Here is a 19,919-nt window from a genome sequence, read left to right on the forward strand (position 1 = left end):
AGTAAATACATAATACCTGATGACTATAATTAAATACAAACTCCTCAGACTTCTCACAGCTCTTCAGCCTTTCCTCAGAGGGCTCATTTTGTAAATCTTTAATCATTTTAGTAGCTCTCCAAGTTCTCATGCTTCGGCTATAGGGTCTCAGAGAGAGCAGAGTTCTTTAACAAGTCCTAACCACTACTTTAGAAAATACCATTCTGTAAATTCCATTTAGTTTCAGATCATTTCCCCATGGGATAGTAGTCAATGTTAGGTCTCAAAATACTTACAGCCCCTTACACACTTGACTACTAAATTTCTCTGAGAAAATGGGGTCAATGTGAGTACAAACATAGGAATGGGCAAAAGTAGATTTACAGTAGCTTTATTAACTCAAAAGAATACCACAATGTAACTGTAAACCTACTTTTGCCTACTCTGTATAAACAGTAAGACATTTCTATTTATTGCTCACAAATATCAATTACATTATTGAGGATCATATTTTTTGAATACTTTTTTTGGGAGAGAAGAATATGGGGAATTTAAAACTAATAGGACAGAAATATTAAAATATATGATTATCACAGAGAAAATAAGATAATAAGAAAGATGTTATAGAATGTTAAGGTGTTCTTTTAAAAGATAATAAAAAGACAGATTATTAATCTTTTATTATTATACCATGTAACAGTGGAATAAATTATTCAGGGTTAGCACATGGGAATTACGATGGTCAGTAGTGGTTTAGATTAAATACACAGGTCTTTGTTTCTTAAGCACCCCCCTTTTCCCCTTCATTGTAGTCCTTGAGCATCAATCAGTATTTAGTGGTTTCTTCCAGCAAGTCTTTTGCTTCATTTATTTTGGTTGCTAAGTATGGAGATCCACCTGAGGACAAAGAAAAATAATTGAATTAAAACACATTTTATTATTGACATTTTTAAGTCTCAAAAAGAAATACAATTTTAATTATAATTCTGTAGTATTTTCCCACACTTCCATTCTCTGACAAATTAATGTATAAGTTGACTAGAAATCAAAACAGAATAAATTAAATTTGTTTAGTGAAGCACTACAGATACCCAACAATCAAAGACAACATCTGAGAAAGATAATGAAAGAAAGTTATAATCAGGAATAATTTGAAAAACACTCAAACATTTTGCTGATCATACATTAACATTAAAATATTTTACCAGAGAATTTTCTGAAATTAAATGAATGGTTAGGTAAATAAAGAAATCTAAGGGCTCATTTAGAGCCTAATTAAACCTTAGAATTCACAAAAATAAAATATAAGTAAAAAAGGCAAGTATATAATTGTGTGTTTTTTTTTTCATTCATATTTACTAATACGGATGAAGGAATAAATGAATGGTAATAAAAATAATGTTAAAGAAAATGCTCCCTGTTCTCTGAAATGATCCTATTAGAATACTTATGAAATACAATCTCACATTTACTGTGCCCTAAAATAAAATTAAATCAGTTTTTTCTTAGGGCTCTTTTAAATGAATTCTTTCTAATCCAAACAGCAAGAAAAAAACTGAGCTGAATTTCAAATTCAGAATCATTATAAATCACAAACAGAATCTATCTGACATACAAAAATACTAGCCCCACATTATCATATTAAACCTGTTTAAGCATGGTACACCTTTGAACTTCTAGTCCTAAACACTTTATTGCTTAACAGTCAAGCTAACAATCACTATAGTTTACCAGTTTCTCTGTTTGCTTTTATTCTCTCCTTGAGTTTTCAACCATCAAAAGCTATTGAAAACATTATAAGACCTCACTAGCTTAAAACAATACAAAAAACATATAGATATTATTGGTGTAAATTGTCCTGAGTTTATTCAAACCTTTTATTGATTAAGGAAAAAGAAAGGGAAAATAGATCAACAAACACAGTGTTGTAGTGTAAGGACAATGCAGGAGGAAGCTAAATTTAGTTTTTTGCCCTTGAGTATGTCAGTTGCATTTTCATATCAAGATCTGAATCACTATATTTATTGGAATATATCACAAAGTGTCCTTGAATATACAAAAAGAATTATATATGAAGTTCCATACAAACTTGATTATGAAACTGATTTCATGATTTAAAAATAATCTTGGAATTAGGTAATGCCAATCTTTTTAAGTTATTTAAATTTTTAGAGCTTACCAAGGTAATGTCAGGCATCTTATATGTCCTCAATAACTATTAAAATATTAACTCAAACACAATCTTTAATTGAATGGTATGCATTCTGGGTATTTAAATCACAGGCTATAAATGCTCATTTAGCAGATGAAATAATGAAAGGTACAAATCGAAAGTCTCGTTTAAATATTATACTCAGTGATGCCAATGCTAGAAGAATGCTGGACTTTTCACTTATGTACACGGTAGAAATTTTGGCTTCGCTTTCATTCCATCCTCCTAGGATTTGGAAAAGTTCCTAAGCCCAAAATTACAATTCCTACATTCCCTTCAAGTAGTGTTTGCTACAAATTGTGAAATTTGAAAAGCTGAAGTGGGAAAGGCTTTCTTGCTGGGCCTCTTTGTTATTGCTGCCAGCAAGCGAGGTCGTGGAGTAGCAGTGACAGCAACAGTGCCGCAGTACAGTTCTAGTGGCAGCCTATGAGGCAGTAGCTTTCCTAACAGAGCAGCTGGTTTGGAAAATTATTCTTATAGGCCTAGAACTTATTCCTTCCGATCTTCCAACAATTTGAAATCATTAGTTCCCTACACTAAATGCCCTCCTACTTAATGCATCTTGTTTCTGATACTGACTCTTGATTGCTATAACAATATGTGGTATATATCCTATATTTAATGGGAAAAATACACTTGAATCTTTCAAGTTTGCTCAGTTTTCTTGGGGAACCATCCAGATTCCATTTAATTAGGATACTCATCTCACCCTTGACCTCAGCACCTTTGTACTTCCACTAAACACTGCTGGAACTCTTCTGCTTTGGGCTGTGATGAACTATCATATTTTAGACCCACCCTCCCATTAACACTAACTAGAAGAGTTGAATAAAATACAACACATCAATATGAAAGAACAGGAGGTCTAACCAATCAGCTAAGTGTTGAAAGTAAGATCCTAGAGATAAGAAAATTGCATTGTTATGAGCCCAACATTCTGCACTGATTTTTCCCTTCAAAGAAGCTAAACAACAGATAGTATCCTACATAATAAAAGGCTAATATGCAAATAGAACAGCAGAACAACTGATCAACCAGTTGCTGTGAGATACGCTGACCACCAGGTCAGGCGTTGCCCACAACAAAAAGGTGGAACAGGTGAGCAGGGTTGCCAGACCAAGGTGGAGAACTAGTCTACATTATCGGGTGAGCCTCTGGTGGTTACTGAAAATTCCTTGCTCCCATGCACCGAGGTCCCACCTGGCACTTGCACCCGCTGCCGGTGCCAGCACCGACCCTGATCACTTAGGGCTATTAGTGGGTGTGAGCTGTGGCTGACAGCCCTGGTCATCCCTGAAGGCTTCTGCACCTCCCTCTGCTCCTGAGGCGCAATCAGTCACCACTCACACTTGCTGATGGCGCTGGCCCCACTCCCACCTACTGCTGGCACCAGCCCCAATCGATCCTCGCCATCAGCGGCTGTGAGCAGGTCCAGCGCTGACAGTGCATGGGAGCAGCAGTGGCAAGACTGGGGCTGCTGGCAGACAGTGGAAACAAGGATCATGGTGGGAGGGGCTGGATGGAGGCACAGAGGATGGGCTGAGACCTGCCCCTGTGCCTACTGTAGCCTCATGGCCCACAGTTCCTTTCAAGATGCATGAATTTGTGCATTGGGCCCCTAGCATACAATTCCACTTCTATGAAATGCTAGAAAAGAGATACCTAATGTATGGTAGCCCAAATTGGGATACAGACTGGCAATGGGAAGAAATATCAATGAACTTTTAGAGTTATAATAAGCTAATATTTTGTTTTTATGTATATCTTTTGAGAACTTTCTTCATCAGGGCTTCCTATCAAAGATATGCTATCCTCATAAAAAGAATTAGAATGCATATTCTTTTCCTTTGGGTTTTTGAAGAACTTCACTTGTAAAACTATCCTGGCCAAACATTTTATTTGTAGGAAGTTTCTTAACTACAAATAGATAGGATCCTTTTTTTTTTTTTTTAATTTGTCTAAAGTTTTACATATGTCTTCTTTTTCCCTGATTGACCCCTCAGTGCCAAGCAATTCCAACCCAGGGAAAACCTCCACTGTCCCAGTATCTGTGTCCATTGGTTATGCTAATATCCATGCATACATACAAGTACTTTGGTTGCTCTCTAACCCCCATCCCTACCTTCCCTACCATTTGCATCTGGATCTATTTTTGTTCATCAAAATATGTTGATCATTATATTCCACATATGAGTGAGATCATGCAATATTTATCTTTCTCTGAGTGGCTTAGCATAATGCTCTCTAGTTCCATCCATGCAGTTGCAAATGGTAAAAATTTCCTCTGCTTTATAGCAGCATAGTATTCCATTGTGTAGATGTACCATAATTTTCTAATCCACTCATCTGCTGATGGGCATTTAGGTTGTTTCCAAATCTTAGTTATGTTGAATTGTGCTGCTATGAACATAGAGGTGCATATATCCTTTCTGATTGGTGTTTCTAGTTTCTTGGGATATATTCCTAGAAGTGGGAATCACTGGGTCAAATGGGAGTTCCATTTTTAGTTTTTTGAGGAAACTCCATCCATACTGTTTTCTACAGTGGCTGCACCAGTCTGCATTACCACCAGCAGTGCATGAGGGTTCCTTTTCCTCTGCATCCTCACCAGCATTTGTCATTTGTTGATTTGTTGCTGATAGCCGTTCTGACAAGTGTAAGATGGTATCTCATTATTGTTTAGACTTCCATTTCATGAATGATTAGTGACTTTGAGCATGTTTTCATATGTATCTGGTCCTTCTGTATGTCCTCTTTCGAAAAGTGTCTACTTGGGTCCTTTGCCCATTTTTTTATTGGATTGTGTATCTTTTGTCACGTTGTATGAGTTTTCTTAAATTTTGGAGATTAAACACTTAGCTAAAATAGCATTGGCAAATATGTTTTCCCTTGCAGTGGGCTTTCTTGTTGTTTTGTGAATGGTTTCTTCTGATATGCAGAAACTTTTTATTTTGATGTAGACTCAATTATTTTCTCCTTAGTCTCCATTGCCCTAGGAGCTATGTTGGTAAGATATTGCTATGCGATATGTCTGCTATTTTGCTGCCTACGGAGTCTTGAAGGGTTTTTATGGTTTCCTGTCTTACATTTAAGTCCTTTAGCCATTTTGAGTTTATTTTTGTGTATGGTGTAAGTTGGTGATTTAGTTTTACTTTTTTCCATGAATCTGACCAATTTTACCAGCACCATTTATTGAAGAGATTGTCATGACTCCATTGTATGCTCTTGCCTCCTTTGTCAAATATTAATTGAGCATACCAGAGTGGCTCAATTTCTGCGTTTTCTGTTCTGTTCCATTAATCTATATGTCTGTTCTTATGCCAGAACCAGGGAGTTTTGAGAACCGGGGCTTGGTAATATAGCTTATTGTGATCCCTTCTCTGGTATTGATCCCTCCAACTATATTCTTCTTTCTCAGGATTGCTGTGGCTATTCAGTGTCTTTTTTTAAATTCTAGATGAAATTTGAGAGTTTGTTTCAGATCTTTGAAATACGCCCTTGGTATTTTAATGGGGATTGCATTAAATATTTTAATGGCTTTGGGTAGTATGGACCTTTTAGTGATGTTGTTTCTACCAATCCATGAACATGGTATGTTATTCCATATGTTTCTTTCTCTTTTCTAATTTTTCATTGTCCTGTAGTTTTCTTAGTACAGGTCTTTGACCTTATTAGTTAAGTTTATTCATAGGTCCCTTAATTTTTTTGGTGCAATGGTAAATGGTATTTTTTTTTACTTTCTCTATGAATTCACTATTGGTGTATAAAAAGGCCATAGATTTCTGAGTTTTAACTTTGTATCCTGCTGCATTGCCAAATTCATTTATTAGGTCTAGTAGTTTTAATGGAATAATTGGGGTTTTCTATGTATAGTATCATGTAATCTGTGAAAAAAGAGTTATGTTTCTTTCCCAGTTTGGATAACTTTTATTTCTTCTTTATTTCTGCTTGGGCCTAAACCATCAATCAGACATGCCCCCCTAAGGGTACAGGCTAGGTTGAGGAACCACCTCCCAACTCCGGAATGCATAAATTTTGGGCACTGGGCCTCTAGTATACACACTGAGTGGCCAGATTATTATGATCTCTGAAAGTATAATAATCTAGCCACTCAGTATATATCCTATATAATAAAAGGCTAATATGCAAATTATCCCCCCAACCAAAAGTTCGACCAGCAGGTAGGCTGGCCAGCCACCCACGTCCCCTCGCCCTGGCTAGGCTGGCCGGACCCCACTCATGCACGAATTCATGCACCGGGCCTCTCTCTCGTATATGTGTATATATATATGTATATGTATATGTATATGCGTTCAGAGATCATAATAATCTGGCCACTCACTGTATATACTAGTGTACTAGTGCATGGATTTGTGCACATTCAAAGGAAATTAACTAGAAAAAAATATTTTAATATCACTATTCACCCTTTCTCTATGATAAAAGTATCAAACAAATTCACAATGACAGATCAAAACACATGCACGAAAATGGCCCAGTGAGAGCTTTGTATGTAGCAAGCATGCGCAAATCAACTTAGCCTTTTATATATATAGAATAAACTTGCTTATTTAAAACTGCTTGATGATTTTGATAAACTTTTTCCAGCCCAGTGAACCACCCCAACTTCTCTTTCAGATAATTGTCAGCAACTCAGCAGTATATATCAACACTAAGCAGATTATTACTGTGGATCATGCAGGGAGAAGAAAGGGTGGTAGTCATGTTTGACTATAATCTGCACAGTGAGAAACCTGAAGTTATTTTCTAGTTCAACTATTTCTTACTTCTTTTCAGTCAGGTCAAGTTTCTAAATTTTCTAAATCTCTTGTTTCTTGCTAATGAAAAGAAACAATAGGATTCTACCAAGTCTCCTATCAACCTTTTCCAGAACTTCTGTGAGGATCAAATGAGATGTGGTCTGTGAAAAATGCTTTATGACATTTGGTTAAAGTGTAAAATGTTTGCACTTGGCTATAAAGCAAGTCATGTTTCTGGTCTGAAGGAATTCTAAGGAGGCTAGTCCCTAGGGAGAGCCAGGTGTTGTTATGTGATCTCATTACCCAGGGTCCATAGCAACTGTTCCCAGGCTGGGCTGGGCTGTGGGCTATATTTTTAGCAATAGGGTCTTGGCAGCATTGGCTGTGATTTGGCAGAGTGTCACTCCAGTGGTGGCGGGTCTGTGTCCGACTTGGGGGAAGCTAATTGTTGGTTTGTTGGCACCAGGTTCGTGGTGCCCCCCAGTGTGTGCCAAGGAAGCTCCTGCATTGAGCATCTGCCCCTTGGTGGTCAGTGCACACCATAGCTACTGGTCAGAAGGACACTTAGGCTTCATATATATATATATATATATATATATATATATATGTATATATATATATATATATATGTGTGTGTGTGTGTGTGTGTGTGTGTGTGTGTGTGTGTATATGTATGTATATGTATATACTTATTTTCCTTCCTCTCTATGGCTTGCTTCCACTCTAGACTCACTATTTTCTCTGTAGCTGCCAGAATATTTTTAATATTGTAAATTATATATCTCCTAACACATAAAAATTAAAGCCAAAGTTCTTACTATAGCTTGCAAGCTAATTCGGCCCTGGGCATCCTCTTCAATTGTATTTCCTAGCACTCCTCCCTTGCTCACTATGTTCTAGCACATTTTACAATTATAGAAACACATAATATGCTCTCATTTCAAGATCCTCACATTTGATGTTTCTTCTGTTGAAATATTTTCTTATTTTTGCAGGAATTACTCCCTCAAGTCTCTGTTCAACTATTATATCTTTTCAGAGAATTTCTAAGATGATTATAAAGAAACACTACAACTGCCTCCTCTCTAGCTGCCAATCTCTATCTTGCCTGTCCCCACTTTGCTTTATTTTTCTTAAAAGTACTTAATATCATGGCACTTATTACATCAGCCTTCCTATGTAATAAAAGGGAAATATGCAAATTGACCCTAAGGGCAGAACGAGTGCTGGACTAGTCACTATGAGGCACGCTGACTACCTCTTGGCCCCTTCCCCCGGCTGGCAGCCTCCAATGGCATAATGGCCATCCACTGCAGGGGGTGGTGGTGGCTGGTGAGCATGGGGGAATAGCCAACTTCTAGGTTCTTTCCCCTGCCATCAAGCATCGATCACCCAATGGCGAATGGGGAACCTGGGTGGGTGGCGGTGGGGGGTGGGGCCGGCTGTGGGCAGCTGGGGAAGATGGCCCTGATCGCAGACCAGGCCTATGGACCATACACACATGAATTTCGTATGCCGGGCCTCCAGTTATGGTAATAACAAACTACCCCAAAACTTAGTAGCTAAAAACAATGTTTTTTAATTCTCACTGTTCTATGCATTAGCTGGATGGTTTTTCTAAGCTGTGTCAGGTCAGCTAGGGCTGGATGGTTCAGGATATCCTACTGGGACGTCAGCTGGGATGGCCTTTCTTTCTTCAGGAGGTGAGTCTAGACTTGCCTGGTAGTCTCTGGCTTCCAATAGAGTAATAACTAGGCTTTTTGAGACCTGGGTTCTGAATATCTCTAAAGGCACCTGCTTTTATCCTCTACAGAATTAATCATCCATACAAATTAAATTATTTTGAGTTTCACAACAAACAGCGTGTTCCCTGTCAGGTACTATTTTTCCCATTTGAGGCCCAGATAACCTGAGTACCTTAATTAAGATCTAAGTAGCAATACTAGGATTCGGTTGTTGTTAGTTTTATTTATTTTTTCTTGTTTAAAGTGTTGTTCAAGTCTTCTTTTACTTATTGACCTAGAAAATATAATATGCCATTCTTAATACTAGGTTGAAAAAAAAATAGTGATTTTTAAAAAATTAAATTGAATTACATCACTCTATTGCATAAAAACTGATGGTAACTTCTTAGAATAAAGTTGAAATATTATACAGAACCTACAGTGTTTTATTATCATAAAACATATCTATAGTTTTCAAAATCTGGCACCACCTCATGTCATGCTACCTCTTCCCTTGACTATTATACCCCCATCCCACTATTTATCTTTCAAGTCTTTAAACACAGTAAATTCTTTCCTCCTTTAAAGCCTTTACACATGCTAGTTCCTTGACTTACACAAAACAACACGTTTCTTTTAAATCTTTAGTGTTCCTCAGAGAAGCCTTCCCCAAATCACCTTATGTAAAGTTGCCTCTTTCCCATAGCTCAGTCCATTGTATTTTATTTCACTTACTACAACTTGAAATAGATTTACTGGATTTTTGTCTGTATCCCATTAGAATGTGGATAAGGATACAGTTATCTTGTTTTACAGTTAAAGTCCCAACATTTACTACAATGTCTGGCACCCTGTATAAGTTGAATAAATAATTTCTAAATGAATAAGAGTTTCAGGTTTCATATCAATAAAGAGTCTTTATGAATTTTGATATGATAATTATATTAGTAATTACTCAGTTTTTTGTATCTATAAATTTATTTGTATGCCTTTCTTTTTAAGCATTTGCTTGTTCATTCACTATATGTACTATAGTGGGAGTTTACTAAATGTCAGCCTACAGGTTATAAATTTAATGTGATGTTCTTTACTTTTAAAGGCCCCACCATTTATTAAGAAAAAGCAATATTATAAAATAAAATAATATTTTTATTAAAAAAACAATGAACTCAAATACAATGCCTTCAATTTAATTAACACGTTGAAATGAAAGGAAGGAAAGATGAACCCTCTGAAACCAATAATAATCTAAATACACTTATCAAAAGAGAAAAGGAGCTAATTAGGCATCACTCTTTTTTTACTGAATTCATGTTGATTCTTGGTGATCACCTTTCTTTTTTTAAATGTTTCCAATTCATCTTTTAAGTGTAATACACTGTAATAAATTGTAATATATTATTACCAAGGCTTCATGTCAAATTTAGCTTCTTTTGTTACAAGAAGAGTAATCAGAAAAATCCATTCAAAAATAGAATTATTACCTTGATTTGTTTTTAATAGCAATATTTAATCTAATATTGATTTAAATACTATTACAGAAGAGAAAATTATGGTCATTGAAAGGGGACATAAATGGGAAAAGATTGAGAATCTCATGCTGCAGGCAAGCAAATATTAACTGAATGTAAGAAAGAGCTTTCTAGTAGTTAGAGCTGCCTATCAGAGGGCTTCCTTGCAAAACAGTAAGTTCTCCATCACTAAAAACCTTTAAGGAAAGCTACCAGGCTGATTTTTGTCGGAGAACAGAAACAATCTAGACTTGAGGCAATATTGATTTAGATCAGTGTCCCTCAAACTATGGTCAAAAACACTTAAAATTTTTTCCCACTGTGTTGGACCAATAGTTTTACACAATATAAAAGTAACCCACATTTAGATGTCATGGTAATGTCAAATCACTATAAATTTTTTAAATCAGCAATTTTCAACTTTTCATCTCATGGCACACATAAATTACTAAAATTCTGGGGCACACTAAAAAATATATTCTTTTATTAATATGACCATAAAAATAGGTATGATTTTGATTGATTTAAAAAATAATAATAATTACCTACTATTATTGCTGCAAAGTGACTTTTTTAAAAATTAGGTGACCGGGTCGGCATGGTTCAGTAGTTTAGCGTCAACCTATGAACTGATTTTCAGTCAGGGCCTGTGCCAGGTTGCAGGTTCAGTCCCCCGTAGGGGGTGTACAGCAGGCAGCTGATCAATTATTCTCTCTCATCACTGATGTTTCTATATCTCTCTCCCTTTCCTTTCCTCTCTGAAATCAATAAAAAAATATATATTTAAAATTAGCTGCCTATACTTACATATAAGGATTTCTGATATCAAGAATTAATCAATAAGACACAACCTTATTATGCCACACTGTCAGTAAGATGTAACTATTATATGACATATATTTATGGTTCAAGACAGGGCTTTCACACCAGACAGTTATTGTTGTGTTAGCTATTGTCCTTTATTAATACTTTATTTGACAATATTAGGAAAAAGAGGTCAGTGTCCCTGACTAAATTGTCAGGTATTGCATGTTTGCAAGTTTCCTTCCTTCCTTCCTTCCTTCCTTCCTTCCTTCCTTCCTTCCTTCCTTCCTTCCTTCCTTCCTTCCTCCCTCCCTCCCTCCCTCCCTCCCTCCCTCCCTCCCTCCCTCCCTCCCTCCCTCCCTCCCTCCCTCCCTTCCTTTTTTTTTTTTTAAGGCAGGAGGGCACCTGTAGGTCTCAAGTCACTCTCTCAAGCAAGATTAGTTGGCAAACAAAGGCTTGTATTGAAGGAAATGCTCAGCTAATGCCAGCCCAGGTATTGCATGTTTTAAAAATTCTTGTGGCACACTGGTTGAAAATTGCTGTCCCAAATGCTTACTTTTCATTTTTGTTTTTAATTTGGTACACATAGGTAACAAAGTGTGTTTTGGTATTAATAGGTGGGCTATACTTTGAATGGATTCCACAGTCTGTAAAATATCTCTGCGGTTCTACAGTTTTTCAAATTTACCTAGTCTTTCCTCCTTTCTATAGTCATTGGACATAAATATCAAACTACTAATTTCATAACAAGAAACTGCTTTCTTTAGCAATTACAAAAGCATAATCTAAAAGGTATTAGTTTAAAAGCATTATTTTTTTACTGCATTAATTAACCTTTTATCTAATTAAATTAAAATAGCAAAATTTTATTTTCTACCCAAACACATCTTAATGCTCATTTGAAACTGGTTACATAAGATTTATTTTCAGCCATTTCTCACACTTAATTTTCTGGTGTCACTTTCTTTGCACATGCTGATAATGAAATGTGTAATAAATTACAGTTGATTACACATTTGAAGTTCTAACTTTATTTTACTATCGGGTAGTAAAATAATACAAAGGAAAATCTCTTGGGAGTAGTGGAGGAGTAGGGGTGGGAGAACATTTCATGAATTTCAGATACACTGGGTAAAGGATTTAAATTTTTGCAACAACCTTTAATACCCAGATTTGGCCCAAACTAACATGGTGAAGAATTATAAAAAGAGGAGGCAAAATTAAGAATATACTTTCTTGTAGAACTAGAGGATATTATGCTAAGTGAAATAAGTCAGACAGAGAGAGATGAAAACCATATGATTTCACTTATATGTGGAATCTAAAGAACAAAACAAACAAACAAAACAAATTAATAGATACCGAGAACAAAATTATGGCTGCCAGATAATGGAGGGGGGCTAGGGAGCTGGATAAAGGAACTAAAAAGTGCAAATTGGCAGTTATAAAATAGTCACAGGATGGAAAGTACAGTAGGGGAAATATAGGCAATAATACTGTAATAACTATGTATGGTGCTAAGTAGATACTACACTTACGGGGGCAAGGATCACTTTGTAAGTTATATAAATGTCTAACCATTATGCTGTACACCTGAAATTAACATATTAATATTGAATGTCAACTGTAACTGTAAAATTTTAAATGATTTCTTTTTTAAAAAGGAGTTGCCAGTCTCATACTTTCTCAAATACTCCTGGCTTTCTCTCTAATGAAAATCAGACATTCTTATTTAAAATTGGTTATCTTCTTCCCATTAAAAACAAAATAAAACAACCTTCCTTCTCACATGACAATTTACAGATTTATAAGCTATCATTTCCCAACTCTAGCTAGCATACATGAGTTCTTTCTCTACAGTAGTTCCAGTACTCATTAATTCACCATTTTTTTTTTTTTTAACTAGAGAAAGAATTCTTAAGAATGTGTAAACAAATAAGTTTTAGGAACTTTATGAATTGTCTTAAATCCAAATATTTTAAAATTTTGTGTGAATGAGCAATTATATGAGCAAATGTGCACAGTTGTCAGTACATTCTTATAGAGAACAATAATCCAACAAAGATGAAAAGAATCTTATTAAATTAAAAATGTGATCTGAAATAGAAATATGATATAGGTTCTTCATTAATTAAATAGGTATATAAATATATTATGTATCAAATAATCAAAAATGGCTTTAAAAATAAATCCCTTCACTTTGTAGATAATGAAATTGACATCTGGAGAGGTTAAGGAAAGTGTTTAGGCTGTTGATAACTAGAAAACAGAAGACAGAAAAGTGCTGGCCTCCTACTTCCAGGCCCTCACACCTGCTACCTACACAGGGACACACAGGAGGATGTTAGTAAACATACTACAGGCAGTCAACAATACCTCTGATAAGTATACAAATCTACCTCTGATAAGGATACAATCTCAGAATAAATCAAGTTATTAATTCTTTAAACATTTAATGGATCATAAGATATATAAACATTTTTATTGAACATGTCTAAAAATACATATTCTCTTAGATACATTTTAGAACTTGCTTCCTTGCCAGTAGGCACAATCAATAATCCGTCAATCATCTAAAAGATGAGTGCTTGATCTTACTGCGATCAATAAAAGAAGGGCATACACTAAACCTGGAAGGGACAGAGGATGTTTAGGAGAGAGAAGGCTTCAAGGAGGCACTTAACCATATTTCTTTCTGAGGCAATTACACTGAAAGCCCACAATACAAAGTTAATTAGTTGAGTGGATCTTTCAGTAACTGTTGAAGCTGCTTAGAAATTTTAAGAAAAACCTCATTTCCAAATTTTCCCTTGTTTATCCACACTAAAAACAGCAAGAGCAAAAACCAAAGGAGATAATGTATAGTAAAAAGAATTTTTATAGTAAGTAATTAAGTGAGAAAGCTGGGGGAAAAGTTTTATTTATGGTGTCAGTTAAGATGGGTATGAATCCAAAATTTGTTTTTAATTTTTTTCAAAATAATTATAAAACTGAAAGTCAAAATTAAGAATCCATGGAACACTTCCTTTTTCTCCCTCCACTCCCCACCTTGACTTCTGAAATACAGTGCAACTTTCTACCATCTGTTATTTTAGAGCAGAAACAGTAATGAACATATGGGCTTTCACTCTCAAGCAGCTGTAGTGTAGTTAAAGTTATAATAATTGTCTTTCTGTAAGATAAATTTACATTAAAAACCTGGCCAGTTAAAAATAAATGACTCAGCCTCAGAGCCTTCCAGAATAAAATTAAGACATTCAGAATCATCTATGACATATCACATTCAGAGATTTAGAGGACATCCTCTAAATGTTGTGCTTTTATATTTAAGGTTAAACAAATATAATTTATGATGCACTAATCAGTTTACATAATCAGGAAATCTACAACTCACATTTTGTCTTTCTTACTCACAATGCTAGCAGCTTCAAAAAGAGGTATTCCTACATAAAAATCAGTAACTAAGTTCGTAAAAGCTGGGAATATACCCTTGCTACTTCATATATATATATATATATATATATATATATATATATATATATATATGTATATATATATGTGTGTGTGTGTGTGTGTGTGTGTGTGTATTTTTTTATTGATTTTTTTACAGAGAGGAAGGGAGAGGGATAGTTAGAAACATCAATGAGAAAGAAACATCGACCAGCTGCCTCCTGCCCACCCCCTACTGGGGATGTGCCCACAACCAAGGTACATGCCCTTGACCGGAATCGAACCTGGGAGTCCACAGGCCAAGGCTCTATCCACTGAGCCAAACCAGTTTCGGATACCCCTGCTACTTCTGTGGATCACTGAACTTCAATCTAAAGCCTCATCTATCCTATATAATAAAAGGGTAATATGCAAATTGACTGAACAATGGAACGACCGGTCACTATGACAGGCACTGACCATCAGGGGACAGATGCTTAACACAGGAGCTGCCAACTGGTGGTCAGTGCACTCCCACAGGGGGAGCGCCACTCAGCAAGAATCTGAGCTCACAGCTGCGAGCGCAGTGGTGTTGATGGAAGACTGGCAGGGAGCAGGCCTAAGCTGTCAGTTGGACATTCCCCAAGGACACTTGAGCTTTGAAAGGGTACAGGCCAGGCTGAGGGAACTCCCTTCCCCAGTGCACGATTGCTGTGCACTGGATCTCTAGTCCAATATACGGTAATAAAGAGGTAATATGCTAATAGACCAATACTCCAACACACAAGATGGCTGCCCCCATGTGATCAGAGATAGCCACCTCCATGTGGACAGAAGATAGCCATCACAAGATGGTCTACAGGGGAGGGAAGATAAGAGCAACCAGGCCTGCAAGGGAGGACAGTTATGGGCGACCAGGCTGGCAAAGGAGGGCAGTTGGGGGTGAGCAGGGCTGCAGGGGAGGGCAGTTAGGGCCAATTGGCCAGCAGGGAAGCAGATAGGCATTGATCAGGCTGGCAGGGGAGTGGTTAGGGATTGATCAGGCTGGCAGGCAGAAGTGGTTAGGGGCAATCAGGCAGGCAGGCAGGCGAGCGGTTGGGAACCAGCAGTCCTGGATTATGAGAGGGGCAGTCAGTTGGACATCCCTCGAGGTATCTCAATTTGGAGAGAGTACAGGCTGGGCTGAGGGACACCCTCCCTCCCCCGCCCAGTGCATGAATTTCGTACACTGAGCCTCTAGTATATATATATAAAAGCCTAAGTGACCTGCTGACCCGTCCAACTGGCCGGGAGCTATGATGCGCACTGATCACCAGGGGGCAGAAGCTCAATGTAGGAGCGGAAACCACAGGCATGGAAACATAGAACAGACTGGTGAATCTCAGAGGGAAAGGGGGAAGTGGGGAGGGTGGGAAGAGAGTAACCAAATGTCTTATATGCATAATAGATGCCCAATGCATGATGGGTACACTGGTGGGGTCCCTCAGCCTGGCCTTTGGGGATCGAGCTGAAACCAGATCTCTGACATCCCCGAGGGGTCCCGGATTGCAAGAGGGCGCAGGCCAGGCTAAGGGACTTCCGTGCACTGGGCCTCTAGTTTATTATAAGAAACATCACAATACAATGGCATATAATCTTCCATTTAAACTATAAATCATTTATAATGAGTTAAAGTAAACTGAAAGAAATTCAGAGCAGATTCTAATCCTCATATTATACAAAGTAAGAATTTTACTTACCTTTATCAGGGTGATTCAAAATCATGATTCTCCTGTGAGCTGTTCTAATCTTGGCCTTGCCAGCAGATGGACTGTAAAGAGAAATTAAAGTAATTATAAGAAATGGTGTCAAATTATAAATTAACAGTTTATATGGATTTCAAGAAATTAAAAAGTAATGAGGATTTCACCATCTTGTGGATAAATATGAAATTACAGCCCATCACTTAATTCCAATAACTACCTGATTCAATGCTGCATGTATTTTTCTTCAGTCCCTTGTAATATCAGTCATTATTATCAACCCATTTAAGAAATAAAACAATATAGACTATACTGAAAGTTTGAAAATGCATGCTTCAAATTATTTGGGAGAAAGGCAGTATATACACTGAGTGGCCAGATTATTATAATCTCTGAATGCATAATAATCTGGCCACTCAGCGTAGAGTATAAAAGACAGGTATTTGGACTCCAGAGCTACTAGACTGCTGGATGTTAATCCCATTGCCATTTGGAATGGGTTAACCTTGGCCAATTTGTTAACTCACTGTGCTTCAGTTTCTTCATTGTAAAACAAAAGAAAAACATATTCCTAGTAGAGCAACTGTAAGGATTAGTTAATGCCAATGAAGTGCTAAAATGGTGCCTGCTGTGTAACAGGTGTCCCATAATAGTTTGTTTTATTATTATGCTTCAACAGAGCATCTCAAAACAAGTCATAGCTCAAAATTTATTTAACTTTTTGAGAACTCTATGGGAAAAGCTTGGCTGCCAGAATCTATGCTCTAAACAATAATTAAAGAAAGTTAAATAAACCTAAAACTATTTTGGTAACATCTAATTTATCTAGTATTAGCAATGTTTCTCATTAGTACATTTTTTAAACAAGAAAAAAAAAAAAAAGAACAAGAACAACAAAATCCTGGTATTGCTACTTAGATCTTATCTAAGGTACTCAAATAATCTCGGTCTCAAATGAGAATAATAGTACCTGACAAAGTCCAGGTTGGATGTTGTTAAGCTCAAAGTAATTTAATTTGTATGAGTGATTCATGCTGATAAAAGCAGGTACTTATAGAAATATTCAGAAAAATCTTCAAAATCCTGATTCCACCATTCATTAGTCATATAATTTATTTTGTTTAGTTAATTTCCTCATATATTACAATTTCCTCATATGGAAAAAGGAAATACTAAAATAATTTCCAGGATTACCTTAAGGGAAAATTAGATAATATAAGTAAAGAGATTAGTATGACTAGCATATAGTTAGTGTTCAGAGAATTGTAGTTATATGTCTGACCAGCCAGTACCTATGATGTGCATTGGCAATCCTATATAATAAAAGGCTAATACACAAATTGTCTACATGGGCAGGAGTTCAACCTAGTGGAAGTTGGACGTGTGCTGGCCACCATGGGGCAGTGGTGGCAGGCAGCCAAGGGGAAAGGAGGTCCCAGCCAGCATTCGGCAGCTTCTAGTGCCCATACCCATGCACTAATTTTGTTTAAAAATAAATGTTGACTCGCACATGCCTCATACATATAAAGCTCTTGTTGGTGCCAATCAAATAGATGTTTTAACTTTATAATACTATATTATAATAATATTTTGACATGTAATTTTTCTGCAGTAATGTAATTACCACACAAATCTTTCTTCTAATTAATTTCTTTTCAATGTGCATGAATTTGTGCACTGGGTCACTAGTTATGAATATAAAGAATGCTAATGAATATATATATATATATATATATATATATATATATATATATATATATTTCCTATTTTGAAAATGGAGTATAAATAACCCAATTAAACATTTCTTAAATAACTCAAAAGCATTAGCATGACCATTAATTAGGTACAAAGAAAGGGATAAACAAAATAGACTGCTGGTTCCCAACCGCTCGCCTGCCTGCCTGCCTGATTGCCCCTAACCACTTCTGCCTGCCAGCCTGATCAATCCCTAACCACTCCCCTGCCAGCCTGATCAATGCCTAAATTGCTTGCCCTTCTATTAAATAGTTGTCCAATGCTATTCATTTAACTTCAATCTGTTTTGAATGAATGCTGACTCCCTTGCTGTCAGTTGTCAATCCATGATTCTACCACTGTTTCCAGTTCCTTGCCAGTTACTTGCTACTTCTAACCTCCTGGAGTTAAACAACTAACCAAGCATGTTAAAGTGTACTATCAGTTGCTAAATAAGCATTTAAAATATTCTTCTATAAATAAAATAAATATGTCTTGAGTTAAAGAAAAAAATCAAAAGAGAAATTAAAAAATACTTTGAGGCCAATAAAAATGGAAGTTCTAAGAGGAAAGTTTATAGCAATAAACTACTACATTAAGAGGAAAGAAAGAGTTCACATAAACCACCTAACTTTACAATTCAAAAAACTGTAAAAAAGGAACAAACTAAGTCCAAAGTTAATTAAAGGAAGAAAACAATAAGGGTCAGAAAGAAAATAAATGAAATTGAGAGTAATAAGACAACAAAAAAGAGCAGTAAAATTAAGAGCTGTTTTATTGAAAAGATAAACAAAATAGACAAACCATTAGCTAGACTCACCAAGAAAAAAAAATCAAATAAATAAAATAAAATATAAAACAGAAATACAAAGGATCATAAGAGCCTACTATGAATAATTATATGCCAACAAACTGGACAACCTACGATATTTAGAAACTAACAACCTACCAAGACTAAATGATAAAGAAAGAGAAATTATGAATAGACCGAGTACTAGTAATGCAATTAAATTAATAAGAACCCCCTAACAGGTTCAATATCTGCAAATCAATTAACATGATATACCACATCAACAAAATAAATCATAAAAATAATATGATCATGTCAATAGATACAGAAAAAAATATCTGACATAATAGCATCAACTTATAATAAAAAACTCTTAGAAAAGTGAGAATAGAGAGAACATACCTCAATATAAAGAAGCCATATATGACAAACCCACAGTTAATATCATACTCAATGGAGAAAAGCTAAAAGTGCTTTCCTTAGGATCAGGAACAGACAACGCTGTCCACTTTCACCACTTTTATTTAAGATACTAGTGCCCCAGTGCACAGATTCATGCACATTGAAAGGAAATTAATTAGGTAGCTGGCAGGGTGTAATTGGGTGAGATGGGCCAACCCTGGAACCAACCTCCTGCAGTACCTCCCTGGCCAGCTGCATTTGGGGCAGCGCCTCGGCTTGAATATCATATGCAGATGGGAATATCATTAGCAGGTGGGGTCTCTTGGCCTGGCCTGTAGGAATCAAGAAAACTGGCTCTCCGACATCCCCAGAGGGGTCCCGGATTGCTGAGGGCAGTTCTCAGATGACACACCCTGGAATAAGGCTCCTTCCTCTCTGGTTCAGGGTGCAACACCCAAAAACCGCTGCTTCCAAGTCACCTCAGCTTGGCTGCTCCTGCATTAAGCGTCCGCCCCCTGGTGGTCAGTGTGTGTCATATATATTTTGGAAGTATTGGAAGACCTAGCCACAGCAATTAAATAAGAAAAAGAAATAAAAGGGATCATAACTGGAAATAAGTAAAAATGTAATTATTTGCACTTGACATAATACAATACATAGAGAATCCTACAGATTCCACCAAAAAGCAATTATAGCCCCCAAAAATTAATTCAGTAGAGCAGCAGGATAGAAAATTAATATTTAAAAATAGGTTTCATTTATATACATGAACTATATATTAACCTATCAGAAAGAGAAATTTAAAAAACAATCCATTTATAATTACATCAAA

General features: G+C 36.3%; 1 protein-coding gene and 1 long non-coding RNA gene across 2 annotated transcripts in view; one reads left to right on the plus strand and one right to left on the minus strand.

Annotated features, from left to right (window-relative positions):
* Positions 1–779: 779 nt before the first annotated feature.
* The window catches only part of DNAJC15 (DnaJ heat shock protein family (Hsp40) member C15), a 61,692-nt gene continuing 42,552 nt past the window's right edge, over positions 780–19,919 (minus strand). The window contains exons 5-6 of the mRNA XM_036457297.2: positions 16,159–16,229; positions 780–876 (exon numbers count right to left, since the gene is read on the minus strand). Coding sequence (XP_036313190.1) covers positions 806–876; positions 16,159–16,229 — 142 coding nt within the window. The 3' untranslated portion in view covers positions 780–805. The remainder of the gene's footprint in view (positions 877–16,158; positions 16,230–19,919) is intronic.
* LOC118729807 overlaps positions 5,469–19,919 on the plus strand; it is a 42,884-nt gene continuing 28,433 nt past the window's right edge. Inside the window, exons 1-2 of the long non-coding RNA XR_004991271.1 lie at positions 5,469–5,498; positions 9,635–9,640. This is a non-coding gene — a long non-coding RNA (uncharacterized LOC118729807). The remainder of the gene's footprint in view (positions 5,499–9,634; positions 9,641–19,919) is intronic.

This window comes from Pipistrellus kuhlii, unplaced genomic scaffold, assembly GCF_014108245.1.
Source record: "Pipistrellus kuhlii isolate mPipKuh1 unplaced genomic scaffold, mPipKuh1.p scaffold_m20_p_3, whole genome shotgun sequence".
In the NCBI taxonomy this organism is placed as follows: domain Eukaryota; kingdom Metazoa; phylum Chordata; class Mammalia; order Chiroptera; family Vespertilionidae; genus Pipistrellus; species Pipistrellus kuhlii.